The 20,371-nt window shown below is 37.8% G+C and overlaps 1 protein-coding gene across 2 annotated transcripts in view; it reads right to left on the minus strand.

Moving 5' to 3' along the window:
* ZNF326 (zinc finger protein 326) overlaps nucleotides 1-19,782 on the minus strand; it is a 29,459-nt gene extending 9,677 nt beyond the window's left edge. The window contains exons 1-10 of one of the 2 annotated variants that reach the window (XM_054211331.1): nucleotides 19,626-19,782; nucleotides 19,075-19,149; nucleotides 12,788-12,908; nucleotides 10,317-10,722; nucleotides 7,370-7,568; nucleotides 5,306-5,340; nucleotides 4,273-4,360; nucleotides 1,923-2,037; nucleotides 964-1,111; nucleotides 533-632 (exon numbers count right to left, since the gene is read on the minus strand). In XM_054211331.1, coding sequence (XP_054067306.1) covers nucleotides 533-632; nucleotides 964-1,111; nucleotides 1,923-2,037; nucleotides 4,273-4,360; nucleotides 5,306-5,340; nucleotides 7,370-7,568; nucleotides 10,317-10,722; nucleotides 12,788-12,908; nucleotides 19,075-19,149; nucleotides 19,626-19,641 — 1,303 coding nt within the window. In that variant the 5' untranslated portion in view covers nucleotides 19,642-19,782. The remainder of the gene's footprint in view (nucleotides 1-532; nucleotides 633-963; nucleotides 1,112-1,922; nucleotides 2,038-4,272; nucleotides 4,361-5,305; nucleotides 5,341-7,369; nucleotides 7,569-10,316; nucleotides 10,723-12,787; nucleotides 12,909-19,074; nucleotides 19,150-19,625) is intronic. The other variant, XM_054211332.1, reaches the window with a different exon arrangement.
* Nucleotides 19,783-20,371: the final 589 nt, after the last annotated feature.

A 20,371-nucleotide genomic window follows, 5' to 3' on the forward strand; every position in this document is an offset into this window, starting at 1 on the left:
AACTGCCTGTAGGGCAGCCAAGGGGAAAAAAATTGAGGCCAAGATGCATCTCAGGTAGCCAAGAAAGTGCTCGAACTCCTCCTTTTGTCAGCGTTCCTCAAAACCACAGCAACTGTCCCACTTACATTGTGCAGATCCTTGCCATCATATGTCACCATTATCACCTTACTGTTTTATTACACACTCTCTTTCAATCTATCTGCTTGCACCTGTTGCCACTCCTCATGCACTATACTGAACAGGATTGTGCCAAAGCCCACATAATTCTTTTTGTCAAGCACCTAGCCCAATGCTACCTTACCTTCTGACAAGACTACCCGGACATAAACATAAGTAACGTTTGCTATCTCCCACTGTGCTTACATTCCACATTATATCAGAAATGAAGCAAGGAATCCCAGGCAGGTACAGAAAAGGCGTGAAAACGAGTAACTTCAATCCAAACATTTTATCAAATTCAACGAAGAATGAAGGAAGAAAAAGACAAGCAGAGCTCCACAGTATGCACTTTTACATAAAAAGTATTACTCACCTTCCATTATATCTTTTTCAGCAGCTTGAGCATTTTCTGTTTGGTTACTTGTCTGTTGCTTACGCATAGCTGTCTTCTTGAATTTATTCACCATACACTCCTACAGAGAATCAGAAAATAAAATACAATTGTAACATATTTGATGTACAATTGTTTATATTCCAATAGGAACCTATACTTAAAATATTAGTCAGAATAGCTCTGTAATAAATAGCAATGCTGTTACTTCTAAAGGCATCTACTTTTAATTGTAAAAGTAACACTATTTTACAGACTCTGAATTTGCGTCAACTTAGTAACACATGCTGTGCCAAAAGTTGCCTGCAAAACGAATATTGATGCTAAATTATGCATATTATGAAGATAAATGTTAAATTGTAACTACAACTTAATATAAAAGTATTATATAGATCAAAAAACAGTTGTCTTACATGAAGAAATTCCATCACTACTTTGTCAAATTTGGTTTGCTTCTGGATATGATCCAATGTTTCCTGGTGAGCTGCACTCTCCAGATGTGCCTCAATTTCTTTTTCTTCAAATGTTCGAAATTTGCAGAATGAGCATGTAAACGCCATTCTATCAAAAGAAATATATTAAATAATATTACTATTAAAGAAGCATTCTTCCCTCTCTCCTCAAAACTACAACGATTTGACAAACCTAATCAGAAAGGAATAGGAAAAGTGTTCTTTAAAGAAGCCCAAGTGAAAATGAAAAAAAAAAAAATTTCCAGTATTTTACCAAGTATTTTACCATTATGAAGGTTAACTGCTACAAGAACCAAATATAAACCAGGCTTATCTCAGAGTAATGAATTATCTATGTAAAAGATGGACACTGTTGAAATCAGAAGCTATCCATTTAAAAGCCACATTATCTATCAAAGGTCACTAGTTTGTGTCATCTTTTGTAATACTTCTCATAGTCAGGCCAGTCCATGATTTCGTAAATACAAATAGTCAAAAGAATTCATTTAAAGCTCATTTTCCATACAAAAACTATATAACCTTTATAAGGAAACATGGCCTCCTAAGTACAATGAGGAGAAGGCACTAACGCTATGATCCAAATATTGCACTGACACAGAACAGTTTTGTACAGTGCTGGCCATTAGCCCACCTGGCTGTGGCAAGACTAAGGAAAGTTACAGAACTATCTACTTGTTTTTGATATAAAATAGCTCACAATACATATAAAACCAGAATAAAGTCAATTTCTAACAGCTTAAGTCAGCGTGAATATATGTTTAACTGAAATATATACTTCAAAAACAGTGCCATTCTAAGCTGCCTCTCAAGTGTGGACTGATGTGGGGAAGAAGGCGTTAGGAAATTAGGATAAAGGGGAAGAAAAACACCGCACACAAGACAGAAGTTATTGCACAAACCTGTATCCGTCACCATATTTTTCACTGTTTTTTTCCCTTCTACGCCTTTGCTTCTCTCTTCTGGCCTCAATTCGCCGCTTTTCTTCTTCCTCACTTTTAACTTCTCCTTTACCATCTTAACATACAATAGAAGGACTTTTAAATGTTATGTTCCAGGAAAAAAACCAAACCATCAACAAAAATAAACCATCAACAAAATCCAACCCAATAAAGCATCTGTCTTCCCTCTCTCCTCCACAAACACCTCAAAATGCAGAGAAATATGCTATACCAAAGTAGTTCCATGGCTTGTTTGAATGCCACGGAAGTTTTGCTATGTTTTCCTCCTCTAAAGACAACCAATTTAAATATTTGCTTTCAACAATGCAAACTAAGTAGTTAAAGGGTTACACTCTAGATTACACTATAAAAATAAGGAAATTCAAAGTTAAAGCAATCCCTACCCTGTTGTGCCTAGTTATTAAAGACCTCAAGTGACCAGGCAAGGGTACTGGGGTGCATGGGGAGAAACACATTATTTAAAACTCTCCATGAGTTCAGAACACCATTGCTACAATCCCTCTACATAAAAACTAAAGCTATTCTCTTCTGCTGAGAAGGCAGTTTCCAAGACCAAAAGCAAAGGTGCTAATAAAGGACACAAGGTAGTGTTTCATTAAGGTATGGTACCCAACTTGAACTTCAACAACTTTATTATTTTTCCCCACTAAACTTCACTTGATTTCACAGAAAAAACGTTCCAAAGATTTTCAGATGAGGAAGTAAACCAGTGACGGAAGAGCCAGCTGGGGCCAATAAAAAACCCCACACACCAAAACACCAGGCAACAAAAACCCAAGCAAACCTTCAAAGAACCCCATTACATTATCGCCTGGCATGTTAGTAAGAGTGCAAACAAATAAATGACTAGAAATTAGTTCTGCAACATTAAAGACTTCTAAGGACACTGAAATTTCTGCATAAGTGTACTTATGTTTGCCTTTCTTATGTCTGCTTTAAAAGCCTACGGACAAAGTGAAACAATTAGAATATTATTCAGTGAGTAGTGTTAGAGCAGGAAAAAGATGATCACTTAGTTTTTCTCTGCCTCCATGCAAACAGCAACAGAAAAGAACGTACAGCAGCATAATGCAAGAAAAAAAAAATAGGGGACCTGCAAAAAGCTCTGTGACTCTAGAAGTGTCACCGAGTATTGAAGACATTTCCACTAACAGCATACACTTCATTCTTGATTACCCTGAAGTTTTTAATTTTGTAGCAAAGAGTTTCAAAAATTACTCTGATCCAGACAGGAGAACTACTCCCATCCAGAAGATTTTTTTTTTTAATTCTATTTGAAAACAAAAAACAACCACCCACCCACAGACGCAATTCCTGTTACTAATCTCAGGAGTTACATTTCACTTCGTGCCTTACCACCAACCCTGGAAACGTGCAAAGGATCATTTGTTTTACTGCTGTAAAAATCATCTAGTATGACATTATGTGCAGTGAAATGGCCTATATCTTACCCCTCAAGCTCACAAATTCAAGCACCTGTCCTGTTAGAAGCTGGGGAATGGAAGTGCTTCCTTCAGTGCACTTACGCAAACTTTTAAAAATTAAAAAACCCACACAATTAAAAAAAACTTTTAAAAATTAAAAAACCCACACAATTAAAAAAAAACATTACTACTACTTCAAGAAAAGAAACTCTAATCAATTGGCTACAAATTTCCAGCACTCCTTACCGTCAGATTAGACTACATACACAATAGGGCAGCACAGGAGGGAAAGAGGACCAAAAATAGTTTCAGCCTTAGCACTGGATTTCTTTGTGTACGTGTTTGAAATCACTACAGTTAATATACACTTCAACTGATTTTATGTTATCTAATAATTAACCTGTTTCATTAAGACTGCATATGAAATAGAACCTATGTTCTTGAGAGCAGCTCTCCGAGTTAACTAAACCCACTTTTATAAATCGACTCACCTAGGATTTAAGGGTGAGGTTGATCAGCTAGTGGGATAAATAATAGGATATGGATAAGGAATTGGTGGGATAACAACATTTAAGCAATGGAATGGCGGTAAGTATTAGAAGACTATTTAGTTTAATTTCACAAAAATTAAAACAAGTCAAACAACAACAACATACAGAGATGATACAATAAGCATGTAAAGAACAAAACAAGCAATGGATGGATGTTACAAACAATAATCTTCACGGCCTAAGTTAATAACTGTTTAAAAAGAAGTAGTCATGCTACTCAGTAACTATTAGAGGTCATACATACACGCTTGCTAAATCTATTGACTCAAAGTCACACAAATACAATACCTTACCTGACAAAGCAAACAGACTTACCTCCAAAGGTCTGATATCCAAGATCATAAGCATCTCTCGTAAAGTCTTCATATATAACCACTGCACCACTTGTGTCCACTTCAATTTCCTAATAAAGTCAAATCCATAAATTTTGTAAGAAAAAAACCACAACAAAACATCATTCTAAATCCAGAAAGAGACAGTGGAAATTACTTTAGCTCCACTAATCTATTACTTGCTATTTTTACCAAATATGACAACAGAAGAAAGCAAATCGAGTATCTAGTTAGACTCTGTGTACAAACACTTCAAGCTATCCATTTCTCCTTAATATCTTGAAGTCTTTGTGAATTAGTTTCACAATCAAAATTCTCACTGTCTTCTGTGTAAGTACTCTGACTTCTAATTCAGACTTCTAAATGCTTAGTTGAGAATATATTAATACATCGACTCAAAGAGAAGGAAAATAACGTTCCAGTCTTTCAACATGGAACCAGCATATGCATACACGCTTAGCTCACTAATCACGTTCTTACTTATTGTTGCAACTGATCTTTCCGTAGGTGGGAATTAATCTTTGTACCCTACCAGAGAAAACCTATTAAGACTGGTTCTTTTTTTATTTACCCTCTCTCCTTGATGTGCCTTATGTCTTATCCATTCTTCCTCACTGCTGTTTAGAAATCTCCCTGTCATTTTGTACTTAATTTCTCAACCCATCCAAGCAGGCCATAGGTGTATGAATTCAAGCTGACTACCTATGACAACATGAGAAGCGTTCATGACAGCTGTCTGTGCATTATAAGAATAAGTAGAGTCTACAAATACACTTTAAAATTCATTTTCCAGACTATCTGCACAAGCTACATCTTTCGTTTTAAATCAGCAAGGACTTCAGACTGCCACCAAGACAGGACAGTTTTAGATAAAGTGAAAAAATAAAAATCATATTTAGAAAACCTTATGTAGTACTTAGTTTTCCTAACTCTAGCTGAATAATTACTCGTCTTAAAGTGTACTGTGCAAACTTCTGCAACAATCACAAACACTTTCCAATTCCGGGAATCTTTACCTCTATAGTAGAATCCTGGAAAGATGTCTTCATGTCTATAAACATAAAATGAGAAAGAAATAAATAATGCAAGAAACACTAACACTCTCAGTTTATTTCAAGGCATAAGATAGTTATGAAAAAAATTCTGCTTGTTAGGCAGCTAGTACAGTCTACGTTTATAATTTATCATATTTTAGTAATAATAACAAATGTAAAATCAGTTATCCTTAGGAATATAAACTAAAAAGTCTTCTAGATGCAGTCACCTACATCTAACTCAACAAAACAAGAAAGTCAAGACTGAAAGGAAATAAAATTTTGAGATATTTTCATACATATACTGTATACCAATTTTCTGTTAATTGTCACTCACTTCACATGATACTGCTTAGAGCACCTTTCAGTTCAAGTTTCAGAAAATTGTATTAAGCCACCCAATAGTTTCTTCCCCCCAACCTCAAAGCCACAGGACAGGCTGATTAAAAGTGGGTTCTAGTAGGCGCTATCTCCTCAACTTCTTAAAGTAACTTCAGTATTATGTAGTACATCAGTCCTTGGACCGTGGCAGTCAGTGAGGGGTAACAGATAATAAGCTAGAAGTGCTCTGTCCGAAGGCAGTTTAGAAAAGGAGAACCTACAAAAGTGCTGAAAGAAGAAGCTAAGAGGGAGACCTTTGAGATGTAAGTCTTTGATAGACCTGGATGTGTACTTTACAGACCCATTTCATCAAAACAAAGTTGGTAAATCCAGCAGTAACGTTCCCTGTGCAAAAGGTAGAGGAATGTGTTCTACACACCCACTGCCTGAAATTTTTACAGCACTCTTGAAGCCAAAGCTAAGTTCTGTAATATACTGTAGTTTAACTAGAACTACAAAGTCAAACATAAAATTTTCATGTGGAAGTTCTTCCCAAGTCTGTGTGTTTACCTTGCAAGCTTTGAGCTAAAGTAATTTTAAACATTTTTCAGGGGTGATCTGAAATCTAACTGTATAAAACATTGCAGATCCAAATTACCGAGGAAGTTACAAGTATAAAAAACTAAAATTTGACTGCTGTACATGCCATTCATAATATTTAATACTCAAGTTTACATTCCCTCAAAGCAAGTAATTTATTCAAACCTCATTAGTGAATCTTTTTCTCCAGCTTTGCCTACAGTATCAAAATTATTAAGAGTCTACCATAGTTTCGGCTGGGATAGGGTTGACTTTCTTGCTAGTAGCTGGTGTACTGCTATGTTTTGGATTTGGGATGAGAATAGTGTTGGTTGCGCACTAATGTTTTTGGTTGCTGCTAAGCAGTCAATGCCTTTTCTGCTCCTCACACCAGCCTGCCAGTGAGTAGGCTGGGGGTGCACAGGAAGTTGTAGGACATCTTTAGGGAAGCTAAACAAACCAAGCACTACTAACGCTTTGCAATTTATATTCTATGTTATTTATCGTATTTCCAGTTCTTCTGCTCATTATGGAATTTCATTTACAAGAACGAGCAATCTCTCTCTGACTTTCATAAATTATTCCCTAACAATTTTCAGTTTTCTCAGTTTGCCTCCCTTTTCCTCTCCTTTTCACCCACATCTTATGCCTTTATTTTAGCTGAATTGCAGCTGATGCGCTACTTTTTATATCTGTCAAAGTATTTGGACAGCAGTGCCCAAGCTCATTCGAGAGCACATTTTAAGGTTTGGGCAGCAGTGCCCAGGCTCATAGAATGCAGGGTGTATTTCGCGTATTTTAATATTTGTCATGCACTATCACTTTAGGCAACCTGAGATCTGAAATTATTTTCAGTGGTGAAAATTTGCCTCCAGGATGTATTATTATAAAGTCTCAATGAAATAGTCTTCAGCAGTACATATTTAAACACATCAAAAAATGCAATTTCATTCAGAAAATTATCTTTGCAGTAGAAGAGCTAGAAGAGTAAATTCATAAAATGCTGCAGAGTACTTCAAGGGTAGAAAATGAAGTGTTACAAAACAGCACATACAGCTTTCTTTCTGAATATTAAAAGTAAATAACTCATAATAAATTAAACAATTAGTAAATTTTAACTTAAGAATTTTGGCACTTTTTACTTACTAGGAGATTTTTTCTGGCTCAGCTTCAAAATAGGTTTTGTCATTTTGGGTTTCTTGATAAACGCACCGCCAGGTTTGTTATATGGCTGTGGTATCATCTTTCTTTTTATTCCTCTTGCAGCAACTGCTGCAGGACTGGGTTTGTTATGATAGTCAACAACAATTCCAGGTCTGTGCATTCCTCCAAAGTCTCCCATATGCTGAAAATTTGTGAAATCAAGAAAAAAGTATTAGTATATTAAATCAATAGAAATAAAACAATTACTTGGTACAATAAAACTGTCAACTAAGTAAAATCTGCATTCTTTCTGCAAGGGAAATTTAAGCTCCCAGTTTGATGATGTGTTGTGCAATGGCTTTGTGGGTGTTTGTCCAGTAGAACGAATACGTATGTATAAACTGTGTTTCTGCTTATTCAGAACCATTGTCCAGACAATGAACATGTCCATCAGAGTTCATATCTCAGCCTAACATCTTGACTCCTCTCTTCAGATTCTCTAGATAATGAATGACATCTCCCTCTGGGGAAAAAACAGAGCTAACCAACACAGTTTTCAACACTTAAGTCAGCAGTCATTTTAAAAAAAAAAAAAAAAAAAAAAAAAAAAAAAAAAAAAAAGCACACAGCTTCTTTATGCCAAATGATTAGTAGTGATTTGAAAACTGAGTAAAGATGGTCGTCCAGTGTGGAACAGTGATTAATTGAAGGAAGCTTATTCTTTTTTTTTTTTTTTTAAACTTATCTTTCCACTGAATTCACTAAATTCGGAATTTAAAAGTTGGGCCTTGAGGGAGCGATAAAAAACATGGCAGCAATAGAAATGAAAACTCAGTTGAAAGATTAAACCTTTCTACAATTTCTAAAATGCTGTAGAGTCATTTGTGGACACTTGTTTGAGACAGTTACCTCTCTGAAGGCATAGAATACATGAGTAATCTGAAGAGGGAGAATTTAGGTAGCTGCAATATTTTCAAAAGCACTAACATACTTCTTAATATTAATTCAATTATATGATTAACAAAGGGCAGAAGAGAGCCCACTGACTGGATGAGTGACTTGGATAAGCAGAAATATTTGTATTGCCATGGGCAGAGAATTAGTATTACGCTATCAAAGTTAAAAGAACACAATAACTTCAACATACTTCGTGAAAAGTATAACTTCTTTTTAAGCAAATTTTAAATGACAGACAGAATGTACCAAAACAGGCACTTTTCTTTATTAGAAAGACGTCCATGCACAAGATCTCCATGTTAATTTATTTAGTTGAGATAGTTATAGAACTACCTATCATATACATTTACACTGTACACATACATTTGACATGAAGTATGCACTTGGATAATTTTAAGTACTTTTTTTTTTTAAACAGACAGTCTATCTATTAAAGGTGCAATGCATTTTACATATGTTAAGTAGTTTAGCCTTTACATTCTCCTTTATTACATAAAAGACTAAAAAGATAAATTTCAAAAGCAAAACAAAAAAAAAAAAAGAAAAAAGACTACTCGGCTGTAACTCTCCACAAAACTTTCAGATCTAAATGAGTTCTGAAAGGATGGCATCCAAGCTTAAGTACCTAACACTTTCAGCTTCACAAGCAGAGAAACATAAAAGATTAGAATCTTTTTCTCATACCATGTTACATGCTAGCCAGCAGCCATGTGCAAATCTGAGCTAAAATTTGAATATGGCAACTATAGTACTCAAGAATGCTGCAAAGTAGACTTTCTGGAACAAAACCACCACACCATTAGGCATTTAAAAGACCCAGTAAAAAAGAATCTTATTCTACACTTCAAGCTACAAACAAGTTGTATGGTTTAATACTAAAGAATTGCTTCCCAAAGAAATATGGCACGCTTAAGAAATTTAAAAGATAAGTTACACCTAGAGGCACAGGCAGAAAAGTGTTCACTGAACTCCTCGTGCTTCAAAAAAAACCCCATAATCAGAATTGGAATTTTAAAACCAAGATAAAGGGACACCATCAACTTAAAGTTAGTACTCCTGTCAGGATTCTTTTTTTGTTCTCTTCTGTTGTGTATTTTTTTCCTCTAGCTCATTTAACATCAAGCATTACTTCCCCAAACTGTAATCCACTATTTTGTGTGCTGTTAACCTTGCTGTTTCTTGGACATACAGTTTTTACGTTCTACACTGGAAAGAAATCCAATGAAAATGAGTTAGAACATAAATCTTCAAAACAAAATGAATGCATGTATCAGGACTAGGCACGCTATCTGGAAATTAATCTTAATTCTGTGAAACGACCCATTTCAAGTTGATGATGCCCCTTTAACCGTGCTTTAATTTTGAAAAATAATCACTGTAACTGCTAACCACCCACCTTTGCCATTTCCTCCCCATCACTCTTTCAATACACAAGTCAGAGTAAGAATTAGGTTTAAAAGACGACTTGATGTTTGATAAAGCATGTGTTCAACATATTAAAGTATTAGCTAAACTTTCACCTTTACAGGAAACAAAAACTACTCTAGTATTCACAACCTGGGTTTCATTTTTTTACTTATACATTGCACCTTTAACCTACTCAAAACTTCAAAGTCTTTGAATTAAACTTTTTACAATATTCAAGAATTTCCCCACCAGCAGCAAAGATGCTAGTGTTTACAAGGAAAAATGCAAGTCCTTTTAATCCCTTTTAGACCAAACCTATTACTTTTATCTTCACCTTTCAGACAAAAGGAGAGATTTAAGAAACCTTATCAACTAGTCTTCTATTACTCATTACTTTCAAAAGAAAGAGGGACTAGGTTCTACTTGAAGACAGCTTCAAGGGGGTAAACAACATTGTCAACCATGATAGTTTGCTTGGACAAAAAACCCACACTGTACTGAACAGTGCATTTGTTTTAAAGCAGTGGTCTTGAAAGGGTTTAAAAGAGTGTCTAGTGAAAAGAATCTGAAAAGATTCTGTACTTACTCCTCGGCCTCGGCCTCTGCCTGTTGATGGTCCTCCAAAAGCATCATAGTTTCTGCTTCCAAATCCACTTTCAGGATAAGCAGGCGTTCCTCTCCCCCGAGAGCCTACAGGTGCAGGCTTCATATGGGGTGAAGAAAAACTGCTGTAGGAAGAGTAACTCTCTCTTCCTCTGTCCTCCATAAACCCAGGCCTCAATTTTGAACGGGAGTAAGGTGCTTCCCAGCTAGACCCGCCCTGGTTTCTACCTCCGAAAGAGTCAAGGCTATTCCGGTAGGAGTTGTCAAATCGACCACCATAACTACCTCCGAAGCGGCTTTGTTCGGGTTCATTATAACCATAGCCAGATCTGTACAGATCTCGCCCACCCAGAGAAGACCCGGAGTCGTAAGACTCATAAGGTCCAAACCTGGAAGAGTTGCACAGTGAGGAGAAAAAAAAGTAAGCTTACTAATGTTATACATTTCAAAAGACAAGTTATCAGTTGACATTTATCAACTAAAATCATTTTATTACTATACTGGTCCGTACAGTTGTGTTATTGTTTAATCTTGATTAGGGCTGGGCAAATCACTCTATGACCAGATAGAAAGCTATCTGAGCCATTTTTGCTACAAACAATTCTAAAGTTCAGTAAGCCTGAACTTTGTTAACTTAAAATTTTCAGCAACATTTATTTACTAAAACATTATTAGAGCCCAGCCCTAGTCTCACAAAAATAATCACCTGCAGACATTCATAGGCTAGTCAAACTCTCCTTTCTTCAAAATCATGCCCTCATATTCTAACAGTTAAACAGCAGTTAAAAGGCGGCTTAGTTCTGAACTGAGGAAAAAAAAATATTTTTTTTTTTTAGTGGTACAGTTGTGAGTTTTAAACACCCATAGTTCTAATTTGAAAGGAGAAATACACGTGCTCTTCCATTCATATTTGTACTTTCTGGAAATTTTCTTCCCTGTAGAATTCAGTCTCCCAATCAGACTTCACAACCTTCAGTGTACCCATCTTTCACTTGCAGACCGTTTAAGTCTAGCAACTCGGCATTTTGAAAGTCTATCCCAATACATGCACAGTGGACACAAAAACAGTCCTTGGAATTTCACAGTAGAGTAGCAAGGAACTGAAAGCTTTAGTTATTTCCCAAGAGCTTGCTTTGCCTTGGGGTGGGAGACCAAGCTAGAAATCATCAATACTTGTAACCACTTGGAAGGGAAACACATTAGTGTCCCTGCAGGGTTATAACAGGGAGATTCAGCAGGAGTTGGGAAAGACAACCCCTTGACTGCTAAAATATAAACTAGAAGAGACTCAAATTGCTAACAGTATCTATAGTAAACTGAATGCCTTCATTTTAAAATGTTAGTCTCAGAAGACCCAAAGCTACACAGAAAATGACACTATCTACAGAAAGAGTCCATGCACAATATTAACATTACATGGCAAGTGACATTTCGGTGTTCAAGTAGTCATTCAACCTTAATCATATGCAGATTACTATATGGTAGGTACAGCTCATTCCTGAATCTCTGCTCGGACTTTTAAGTCAATCTTAATGTTCATCATTAAACATATTATACTTCACTAAAATGTTTAACAGAACCGTGCAGCAAAACACAACACTTCTCCAGCCTCCCTACTTAGTACTGTCCTTGCCCAGTGGCACCACAGTGACTACAAGACAAGAATCATACAGTAGTCTGGCTACAGCCAGACATGAATTCAAGGGCACGCACAAGAAAACCATCAGATTATCTAAGTTTTCTTCACATTTTATTTCCTCCAAGATAGAATCACTACTCTGAAAAGCACGCTTCTTTGAATACGAGAATAAGACCTAAATTAAATCAGCTGATCCCTACTGTTTTTATCTGAAAGAGCAACAGTAATAGTATCCTAGCATTAAATACACAACTTTAAGACCACTGCATCAGAATTTTTATTTTTAGACCAATCCATCTTACAAAGCAGCCCAGAACATGCACACAGTTTTGACTGTAATCAGTACCTGCCAATGAAATAATCTGGACATGACTTTCAGATTCAATACCAAGATCATTTGATTACTGCACATTCAAACCAAAGAACACATACCCTAAATGTTCCTTGAAAACGGAATGTTGATAGATTCAGTCTAAGGCACTAAACCAGTTAGGTCTAGTCTCCTATGTCAGAAATGGTATGTCAGGCCAATCAGCTACAAATTGCTAACCATTACCGAAAAATACAACTTTTTCCATTTTCATTCAAAGACGCATGGTTTCACTGTCAAACTTTTCCACAAAAATGCTGATTATTACAAGAAAACTCTTACAGTTTAGTATTTGCCAGTATTTATCAAACATGAAGACTTAGAATGAAAGTGTTCATACAAAATCATAACAACATGCCTCAGGAACACTTAAGTTAAAAGACAGAAAGATTTAAACTTAAATTGAATTTGATCAATTCTTGGGACAACTGAAGGATTATTTTACCTGTTACCACCACCACCACCTCCTCCACCTCCATGACTCTCCATCCCATAGGATTGGTTAAGGTAAGAGTCCATGGATCGTGGGCCACCATAGCCTCCATGCCCATAATCACGGTCCATGTCTAAAAAAAGAGCAGAAAAATGTTTATAAAGAAAGCAAGCAAGAAGTCTTAGTAAGTAATCTATCTTAAATTCCTAAGTGCTTACAAACAAAATACAAAACTGCCAGTTGCAAACCAATTCCGGCACTGTGCTTAGGGAAGCCATGTGTCTTTGTCATCATCCGAGCACCTCTTTAATGAAATCAAGTTCAAATGTTTTCCCCAGTAGTGGATAACTCAGGATTACTGTTTCATCCGCTGGAATTCGGACGCAAGTTATATTAAGAGAATTAAATCAAGAAGCCTGATGTAGAATATGTCAGAAGTTAGTGGAGAACTAAGACCACTTGCCACCCTTTAATAACACACACAGCTCACAGGCCTCTGCTTTCTCTATCCAACGCCACAAGAAACCTTCACTCACATTTACAGACACCTCGGGCCAAGGTTACAAGCTGCCATGCTGCAGTGCAGACTGCATATAGGCTACAGTCAAACAAGACAATTTTCTCCAACATAGCACAAACAAAAATCTACGCAAATCAGTGGGATTCCAATTCACTAACTGCACAAAGATCTTGGTATTTCATAGCTGAACCGATATCATTTCATGACATCTTTATATCTTGTAATGAAGTCTGGCAAAACAACCAACTTCCTCCTCAACATTGGAAGTTATATATTAAAGTTCTGGTTAAATAAACACTCAAATTCAAAGCACTAAAACAGTTTTGTAGATCCACATAACAAGTATGATCCACTGTCTTCCTGTAGCGTGCACAATTTGCACTTCACTGACATTCTAGTGACCAAAACTGCTTCCCAGTGCCAACCAACACTAACTTTTGGATAATACAAAGAAAGCCTGGCAAATCAAGCCTCACAGAAAAGGTAACATAGAGAAGGAAAACACAGTGAACACAGGAAGAATAAAAATAAGACCACACAGAGACTTGTCCACTCTGACAAGAGAGAGTGTTTTATACATTTCAAATTCTCAAAGTGTAAAACCATTGACTTTTCTAGAAGATAACCAAACAATAAGCTCACTTGAAGTCATAAGAAATTTCCCTGTTTAAAGAAAAACAGAAACTTAGTTCTGCACACATATTGTTTCATGAAAATAACAGTAGTGATGAAAATAAGTATACATTCTATTTCCTGTTTCTACTTGCTTCTTATTAGCACCAGGCAGTCATCGTAATTTACATATGTCAACAAGAATTCTGCAAATGGTATTGAACTGAGTGTATCACCTTTACACAGATGTTCTTAACATGCCTGAATGGAGACTCCAACAAAGACCTCCTGCTGATTTTTTTTTTTTTTATTTTAACAATCATAGGTACCTTCTAAAAAAAAAAAATAAAGAGGATACTTCTGAAACAATGAACTTTGAACACGGACATCACGCTGCACCTTTCCTTAATCCAAACATACAATAAAAATTCTGCAGCAAAGCAGAAGAACAGCTTTTCAAAATACTAATCATGTAGCACCACAGAGCATCAACTTAAACTGTAAAAAGTTACTCTTTAAAGAAATAGCTGAGCCTTCTAATAGAAGCATCTAATATTCTTCTCTGGTGTGACTGAATGATCTACCACCTAACCCAGTGGAATACCCTCAAGACTGCCTACATAAAGATGCAGGCCAGTAAAAAGAGTAAGGCAATTAATAAAATAATTCCAGTTTCACAGAAATTAAGGTTATATGATCCCATGGTGAATCTCAGATCCAAGGTATTTTTTAAATACAGTACGTCTAATCAAAAGACAATGACATTCTGAAAACTGAAATATCCGACTTCAAAGTGCAGAATAATTTGCCTTAGTTTCACCTGCTCCCTATTCATTTACAGACCCAGAGATGGCAAAAATTAATTAGGTTAAGAGTTGAAGAGGTGAATCAAATCAGTCAAGGAAGAACACAGCATACTGCCAAGATCCCTGCCACTGCAATTCAATTCTATTACAGTGTAGTAAGTAGCGACCAGTGTTACCAGAAGTTCACCAGTGGGAAAAACACAAAAGCTTTCACACACAACAGAACTCTTCCGAAAATTGGTTTGAAGCAGTTTTGAAGCAAATTTTCGGTCTAACATTCTCAGCATGAAAGAAAATACTAAAATATATTTTACAATCACAGGATAACTTCTGACGTCCATTTCTGCTCAATACCCTCCTTACTCATCTAAGGTTCAGGTTATCTAACATCATCAGTCTTGCTGTGGAGCTATACCAGTCCCTAAATACTCAAATCACTGCCTTTAGGACATCACCATCTCCTCCCTAACAGTGAACAACTTACTCATCCTTTCCAGACTCACTGCACTGCATTTACCTACATTATAATACACTTATGTTTAAAAAGGTTTAACAGAGGATACAAAGGGTAAAAAATGAAGAGGGATGATCACTTGCATGATTTTCTGCTACAAAAAACTGGAGGTAGCAAATGAAACTTAAAAATAACAAGCTAAAAAATTAACTTTATCCTTTTTCACAAAACAGATACTTAAGTCTTGGAATTGCTCTGTGACAAGAAGTTACTAAGATTTACATCGATTTAAGAAAGAAATTGGTTAAATCCACTGATGAGAAATACAAAGGATGTCGAACACAAAGACTATGTCTCTGGTTCTTAAAGTCCCCAGGCTGCAAACCAGTGAAGGCATATAAATACACCGAAGGAGTACTTCTGCTATTCCTTCCACACCTCCAAATGGACAGTGATATTGGTGAGGTGGGACAGACATATGTTTCATCTGAGCTAATGAAGGTGATCTTATGATCTCCTTCTGACTACTTCATTAACTGTTCCAAAATGGTAAGCAGTTAACCTATCATTTCAACCACTGGCCTCCTGGTTCAGTTATTTTGTCAGCTGCAAACTTTACCAAAGATTTATAGATTTTACATTCATGCCCAGGGCTTGACCAAGATACTGCATTCAAATTAAGCAGCGCAGTATTTCTTCAGGCATTAAGCCTTTATCCTAAAAAGGGGCAAAACATACAAGAAGCCAGTAAATATTCACTTAGGTGAACCAAAATAAAAGGATTTCAATTTCTGAATTTAGTAGCTGAATAACAATCACTCATACGGCTTTAATTATTACAATCTCAAGGTAAATAGCTTATTAACTGACAAACCTCACAATCACAGACATCAAAATCCATTTGCACCAGCCTCTTTCACACTTGATTCTTCTTCTACTTACTAAAGCAAGATAAACGGACTGGGAGCATTAAAAAAAGTTGTATCCATGCAGTACAATTTCCTCTACCTGTAGCCTGCTCCCCATTCACTGTTATCTTGGTTCTGGCTGTCACCACTGGTGGAGGTACACAGAAGTTGCCTATCTGTGCAAACTACTCAGACTCAATGTAAAATTATTTAACACGCTGAGAGAACATGTCCTTAAGCACTAGAGAAAAACCACCAGGAACTGTACTGCAGTGTCTCAAACTGAAAATTCAAAAGTGTAGTACTTCATTTAAGTTTAAATAGTAACTCTTTATCAACAAAACCTTTGAAGAATATTATATCTGTATATCTGCAAATACTATGCATGAAAAAGAGAAGAAAAAAGAACAAAAGAGAAGTGATTCATATTTGCTCCTAAAGTTTAAAAATGAAAGGGTGAATCTCCAAACTGATGAAGGCACTGACAATGTATGTGAAACAAAGAGTTTGTTGAAGGAGTAAATGAGTTTTTGGCATCTGCAGCCTCTTGCATAAATGCAATGCAGATGAATAAGCTGCTGAACTAAAGTACAGAAACAGAACTGCAAAGAACAATCTCATTTTTCATTTCTAGATCATGCTTAAAGCCTACTAGGTAGGAGAGAGGGGAAAGGAGTTATGCCAAAGGGGAAAAAGAATATATTAACTCCAAAATAAAAAAGAATGGGACACTAAAAGACAAGATCAATTCAAGATCAATTTACAAATTAAAATATTAATGTTTATGTATTCCTTCAGATTAAAGAAAAAAATAAAAAGAAGCTGTATCTGGTGGAGTGATCATTTAACATAGCTGCAAAATAAATCTCAATAGCCAGTAAAGAAAAAGCAAATTTTCCTTAGGAAGAGAACGAAGAAGTTAAACATGAGCTAGATAAGACTCAGAATCCCTTGGTACAAAGGACTCCATCTAGAAGAAAAAGCTTAAGATCAGAGAACATTGGAATCATATTCACAGCACAAAGAAAATAATTTTCAATAGTGTTCTTGATGTGGAGCATATGAGAAAGCTAGGAAGATGAGAGGAAGGTGAAAGATTTTGCAGTAATCAATAATAAATGAAAAAAACAAGTGTCAGTAAAATAAAAATAACCTTTAAACAATAAAAAGAAACAGAAGTATCAGCTTGAAACAAGCTAAATTCCCCTGCATTATAAATTCATAATCCACAATGACTACAAGAAGCTTAAGAATCCATTGTGCAAGAGTAAGCAACATTTTTCCCAGGCACATTACTCTTTTGATAACACCATCCCTGCTTTAAGATCACAACCTTGTCATTACGTACAGAAATTTGAATACATCACCGAGTGCCATGCAAAAAATAAGATGAATTTTAGGAGTAGAAGCAAAAGCCATTTCCCCTTCCACATGAAAAGGACAATAGTTACAATAATTAAAATATTAACATGAATAGTTAATAGTATTTCTGTTAATAACACTAACAATTTATTCTACAGGCCATGTCATCTCTGTCTCAAAGCAAGGGACAATGGTGGAATTACAGCAGTCATCAGCCATCCAACGAAAAGTGCTTCACACTGGCTAAAAGTTTCCATCAGGAAGAACTTTGCCAAGAACTCAAATGAAAACTGGGCAAAGATGAAAACTCTCCACATCCATCCTCTATTGCCATCTACTGGACCCCTATAAAATAGCCTTTAGCCCACTATACAGAACCGGGGTAAGACAAAGCTTTATTCATGCCTTACTAATGTAGATACAATGCACGAACATTAATGTTAAGTGTTTCAAGCTGTATACATCATAATTAAACTTGGTTTATAATTATGAATAATAGAAAATTTAATTATCACAACGAAAACTATTATTACAGAGGTACATGAAAGGAACGATTTAACTGTACAACATACATTTGATTGGTTACTTCCCACAGCATGACCCTGGATTTGCTTTAATACTACTCTCATAAGATCTCAGAAAAGCAGGTTTGGTTAATCATTACAGTGAACATTCCAATAAGATACTTAAAACTGCTACTTAAGAAAAACCTTTTCTACTAAAAAACTAAAGGATATTTAATTAGGAATCAATACAGAAGATTAAAAAACAGGGCCATGGCTTTAATTTATTTCTTTTACTATGAAGAAAGATAAATGCAAAACAATATCACTTGCAAAAAAGCAAAGACTCAAGGAATGTATCATAAAAATGATCATACTGCAACCTGAGATGGGTCTGTTTCAATGCAAGAGTATCAAGAGATCCAACAGCAAACACTTACGTGATGACATCTGTAAATGAAGCCTGGGTACAGTTTATGGTAGTTTTTATATTAACATCCTTTTAGTACTTGCTTGCATGCTGGCAAGAGATGTCAAATCATTTCTTGAGTCTTACTAAACTCATAAACTTATTCATCTTACAAAAATATGTGCATTCCTTTTTGTTGTATCTATGTGATATTTTTCACAGTATAAAAACAAGTGTTAGCTTTTGCTGTATCACATTTAATTTATAGGTTTTCTGTATTCCTTCCCAAACTCTTAAACTTAAAAAAAAAATAAATAACAAAAATAAAAATCAAGCAGGTCCAGGTTCTGTTTTTTCCATGTCTGTATAAAAGGGGGAAACATCCTCTTTCTTTTCAGTAGAAGTAGTAAGAATCAAATACAGTAGTCCGTATGAAAATGAAATATTGATTTATGTAAAAAAGCATCATCGTATGAAAAGTTTCTACTCCCCCCCATCCCCACTCCTTGAGCTCACAATTTTGATTTGTAACGTGCAGGAGTTCATGTTGACATGCCCAAGATGAAAATCAAGTCTCATTCCCAGCCAGTTACAACTCCTCCAGAAAACATGTGCAGTCAAACCATGTTACGTACTTTTAATAACCCGTTTGCTTTTTGTTTTTGTCAACACTGACTGTTCAGCCCCAACGCTTTTTACAGGTTAGACGTATTTATAGCTCATACCTGAGACTGACCCACTGGGCATGTTCACACCACAATGCATGGGGGTATCTGGGAATCTCCAATCTCTGTCTTCAGCTGGAGAGGATGGGTCAGTGAGAATGACTTAGTGCTTAGCAAGAGCCGGAGGGGAGAGACAGGGAGCCGCAACAAGAGGCGGCTCTCTCTCCTGTCGGATCTCCAGTCTCCTGACACGACCCCCTCACGGAGCTCGCCCCGAGCTCCCCCCGTTTCTGCCCCCGCCGCCCCCGCCCGCCGCCTCCCCCTCGCCCCCCGCTCGCCCCGCGCCCCAGGGCGCCTCGCCCCGCGGAGGGCCGCCCCCGCCCGCGCCGCCCGCCCGCCCACGCCGCCCCTCCTCCCGCGCAGCCCTCCCGCCGCCGGCCGCCGCCGCAGCTCCCCCGACCCGGGAGAAGCGGCGAGGAGGTGGATGAGGGAAGGAGCTCCGTCCTGCGCGGAACAAAGCGGCCGCTGCCATTTTGAGACGCGGCCGGGCCCCGCGGCGGCAGCGGTGGCGGCGGCCAGGCCCTACCCTTACTCTGAGGGTGCGCCCTCACCTTCCCCGTAGTCCATGGCGGCGGCGGCGGCAAGCCCTGCTCCCCTGAACGGCTGACGGCCGCGGCAGCCCGGCGGCAGCTCCGGCTATACTCAATGGCGCCTTCCACCACAACGAGGGGAGGCGGGACCTGCGCGCAGCAGCGGGGCCACGGCGAGCGGCGATTGGCCCGTGAGCGACGTCACGTGAGCAGGCCGACCTGCAAGGAGAGGGGGCCCAGGATCGGCGGTGACGCCGCGTGAAGAGTGGGCGCAGGGTGCCCGGATCGGCTGGGTCACGAGGGAGGCTGCGCGGCGGCCATGTTGGGCCCTGGCAGCCGTCATTTTGCGTTCTGGCGCCGGGCCCTGTCCCGCTTGCAGCCGCTACGCGATTAGCAGTAGCGAAACATCCACGCCTTTACCCTCCCGCACACACCCCCTTGGGCCCTGGTGATGTGGCCGCTGCAGAAAACACTTCCCTCTGTGTACCAATACCAAAATCTGCCCTTATGCAGAGCTGGAAGTCGGGCAGTGCCTGGCGGGAGCAAGCCCTAGGTGGTTTCCCTGCAGCTCCACAGCCCCGGGCCTGAGGAGCCCCGTCCCGTGGCCCTGCCAGCTCCCAATAGGGGCTGCTGCTGCATTGTGCAAACCAAATGGTTTTGGAAAAAACCCCATCTACTTAAGCAATGCCACCCCTGTAATCGCCCCCTTATATGAACCTAACGTATTAATGGTTTATCTGTCAATCCCAAGACAAAGTATTTCAGCG

This window comes from Rissa tridactyla, chromosome 8 (assembly GCF_028500815.1).
Source record: "Rissa tridactyla isolate bRisTri1 chromosome 8, bRisTri1.patW.cur.20221130, whole genome shotgun sequence".
In the NCBI taxonomy this organism is placed as follows: domain Eukaryota; kingdom Metazoa; phylum Chordata; class Aves; order Charadriiformes; family Laridae; genus Rissa; species Rissa tridactyla.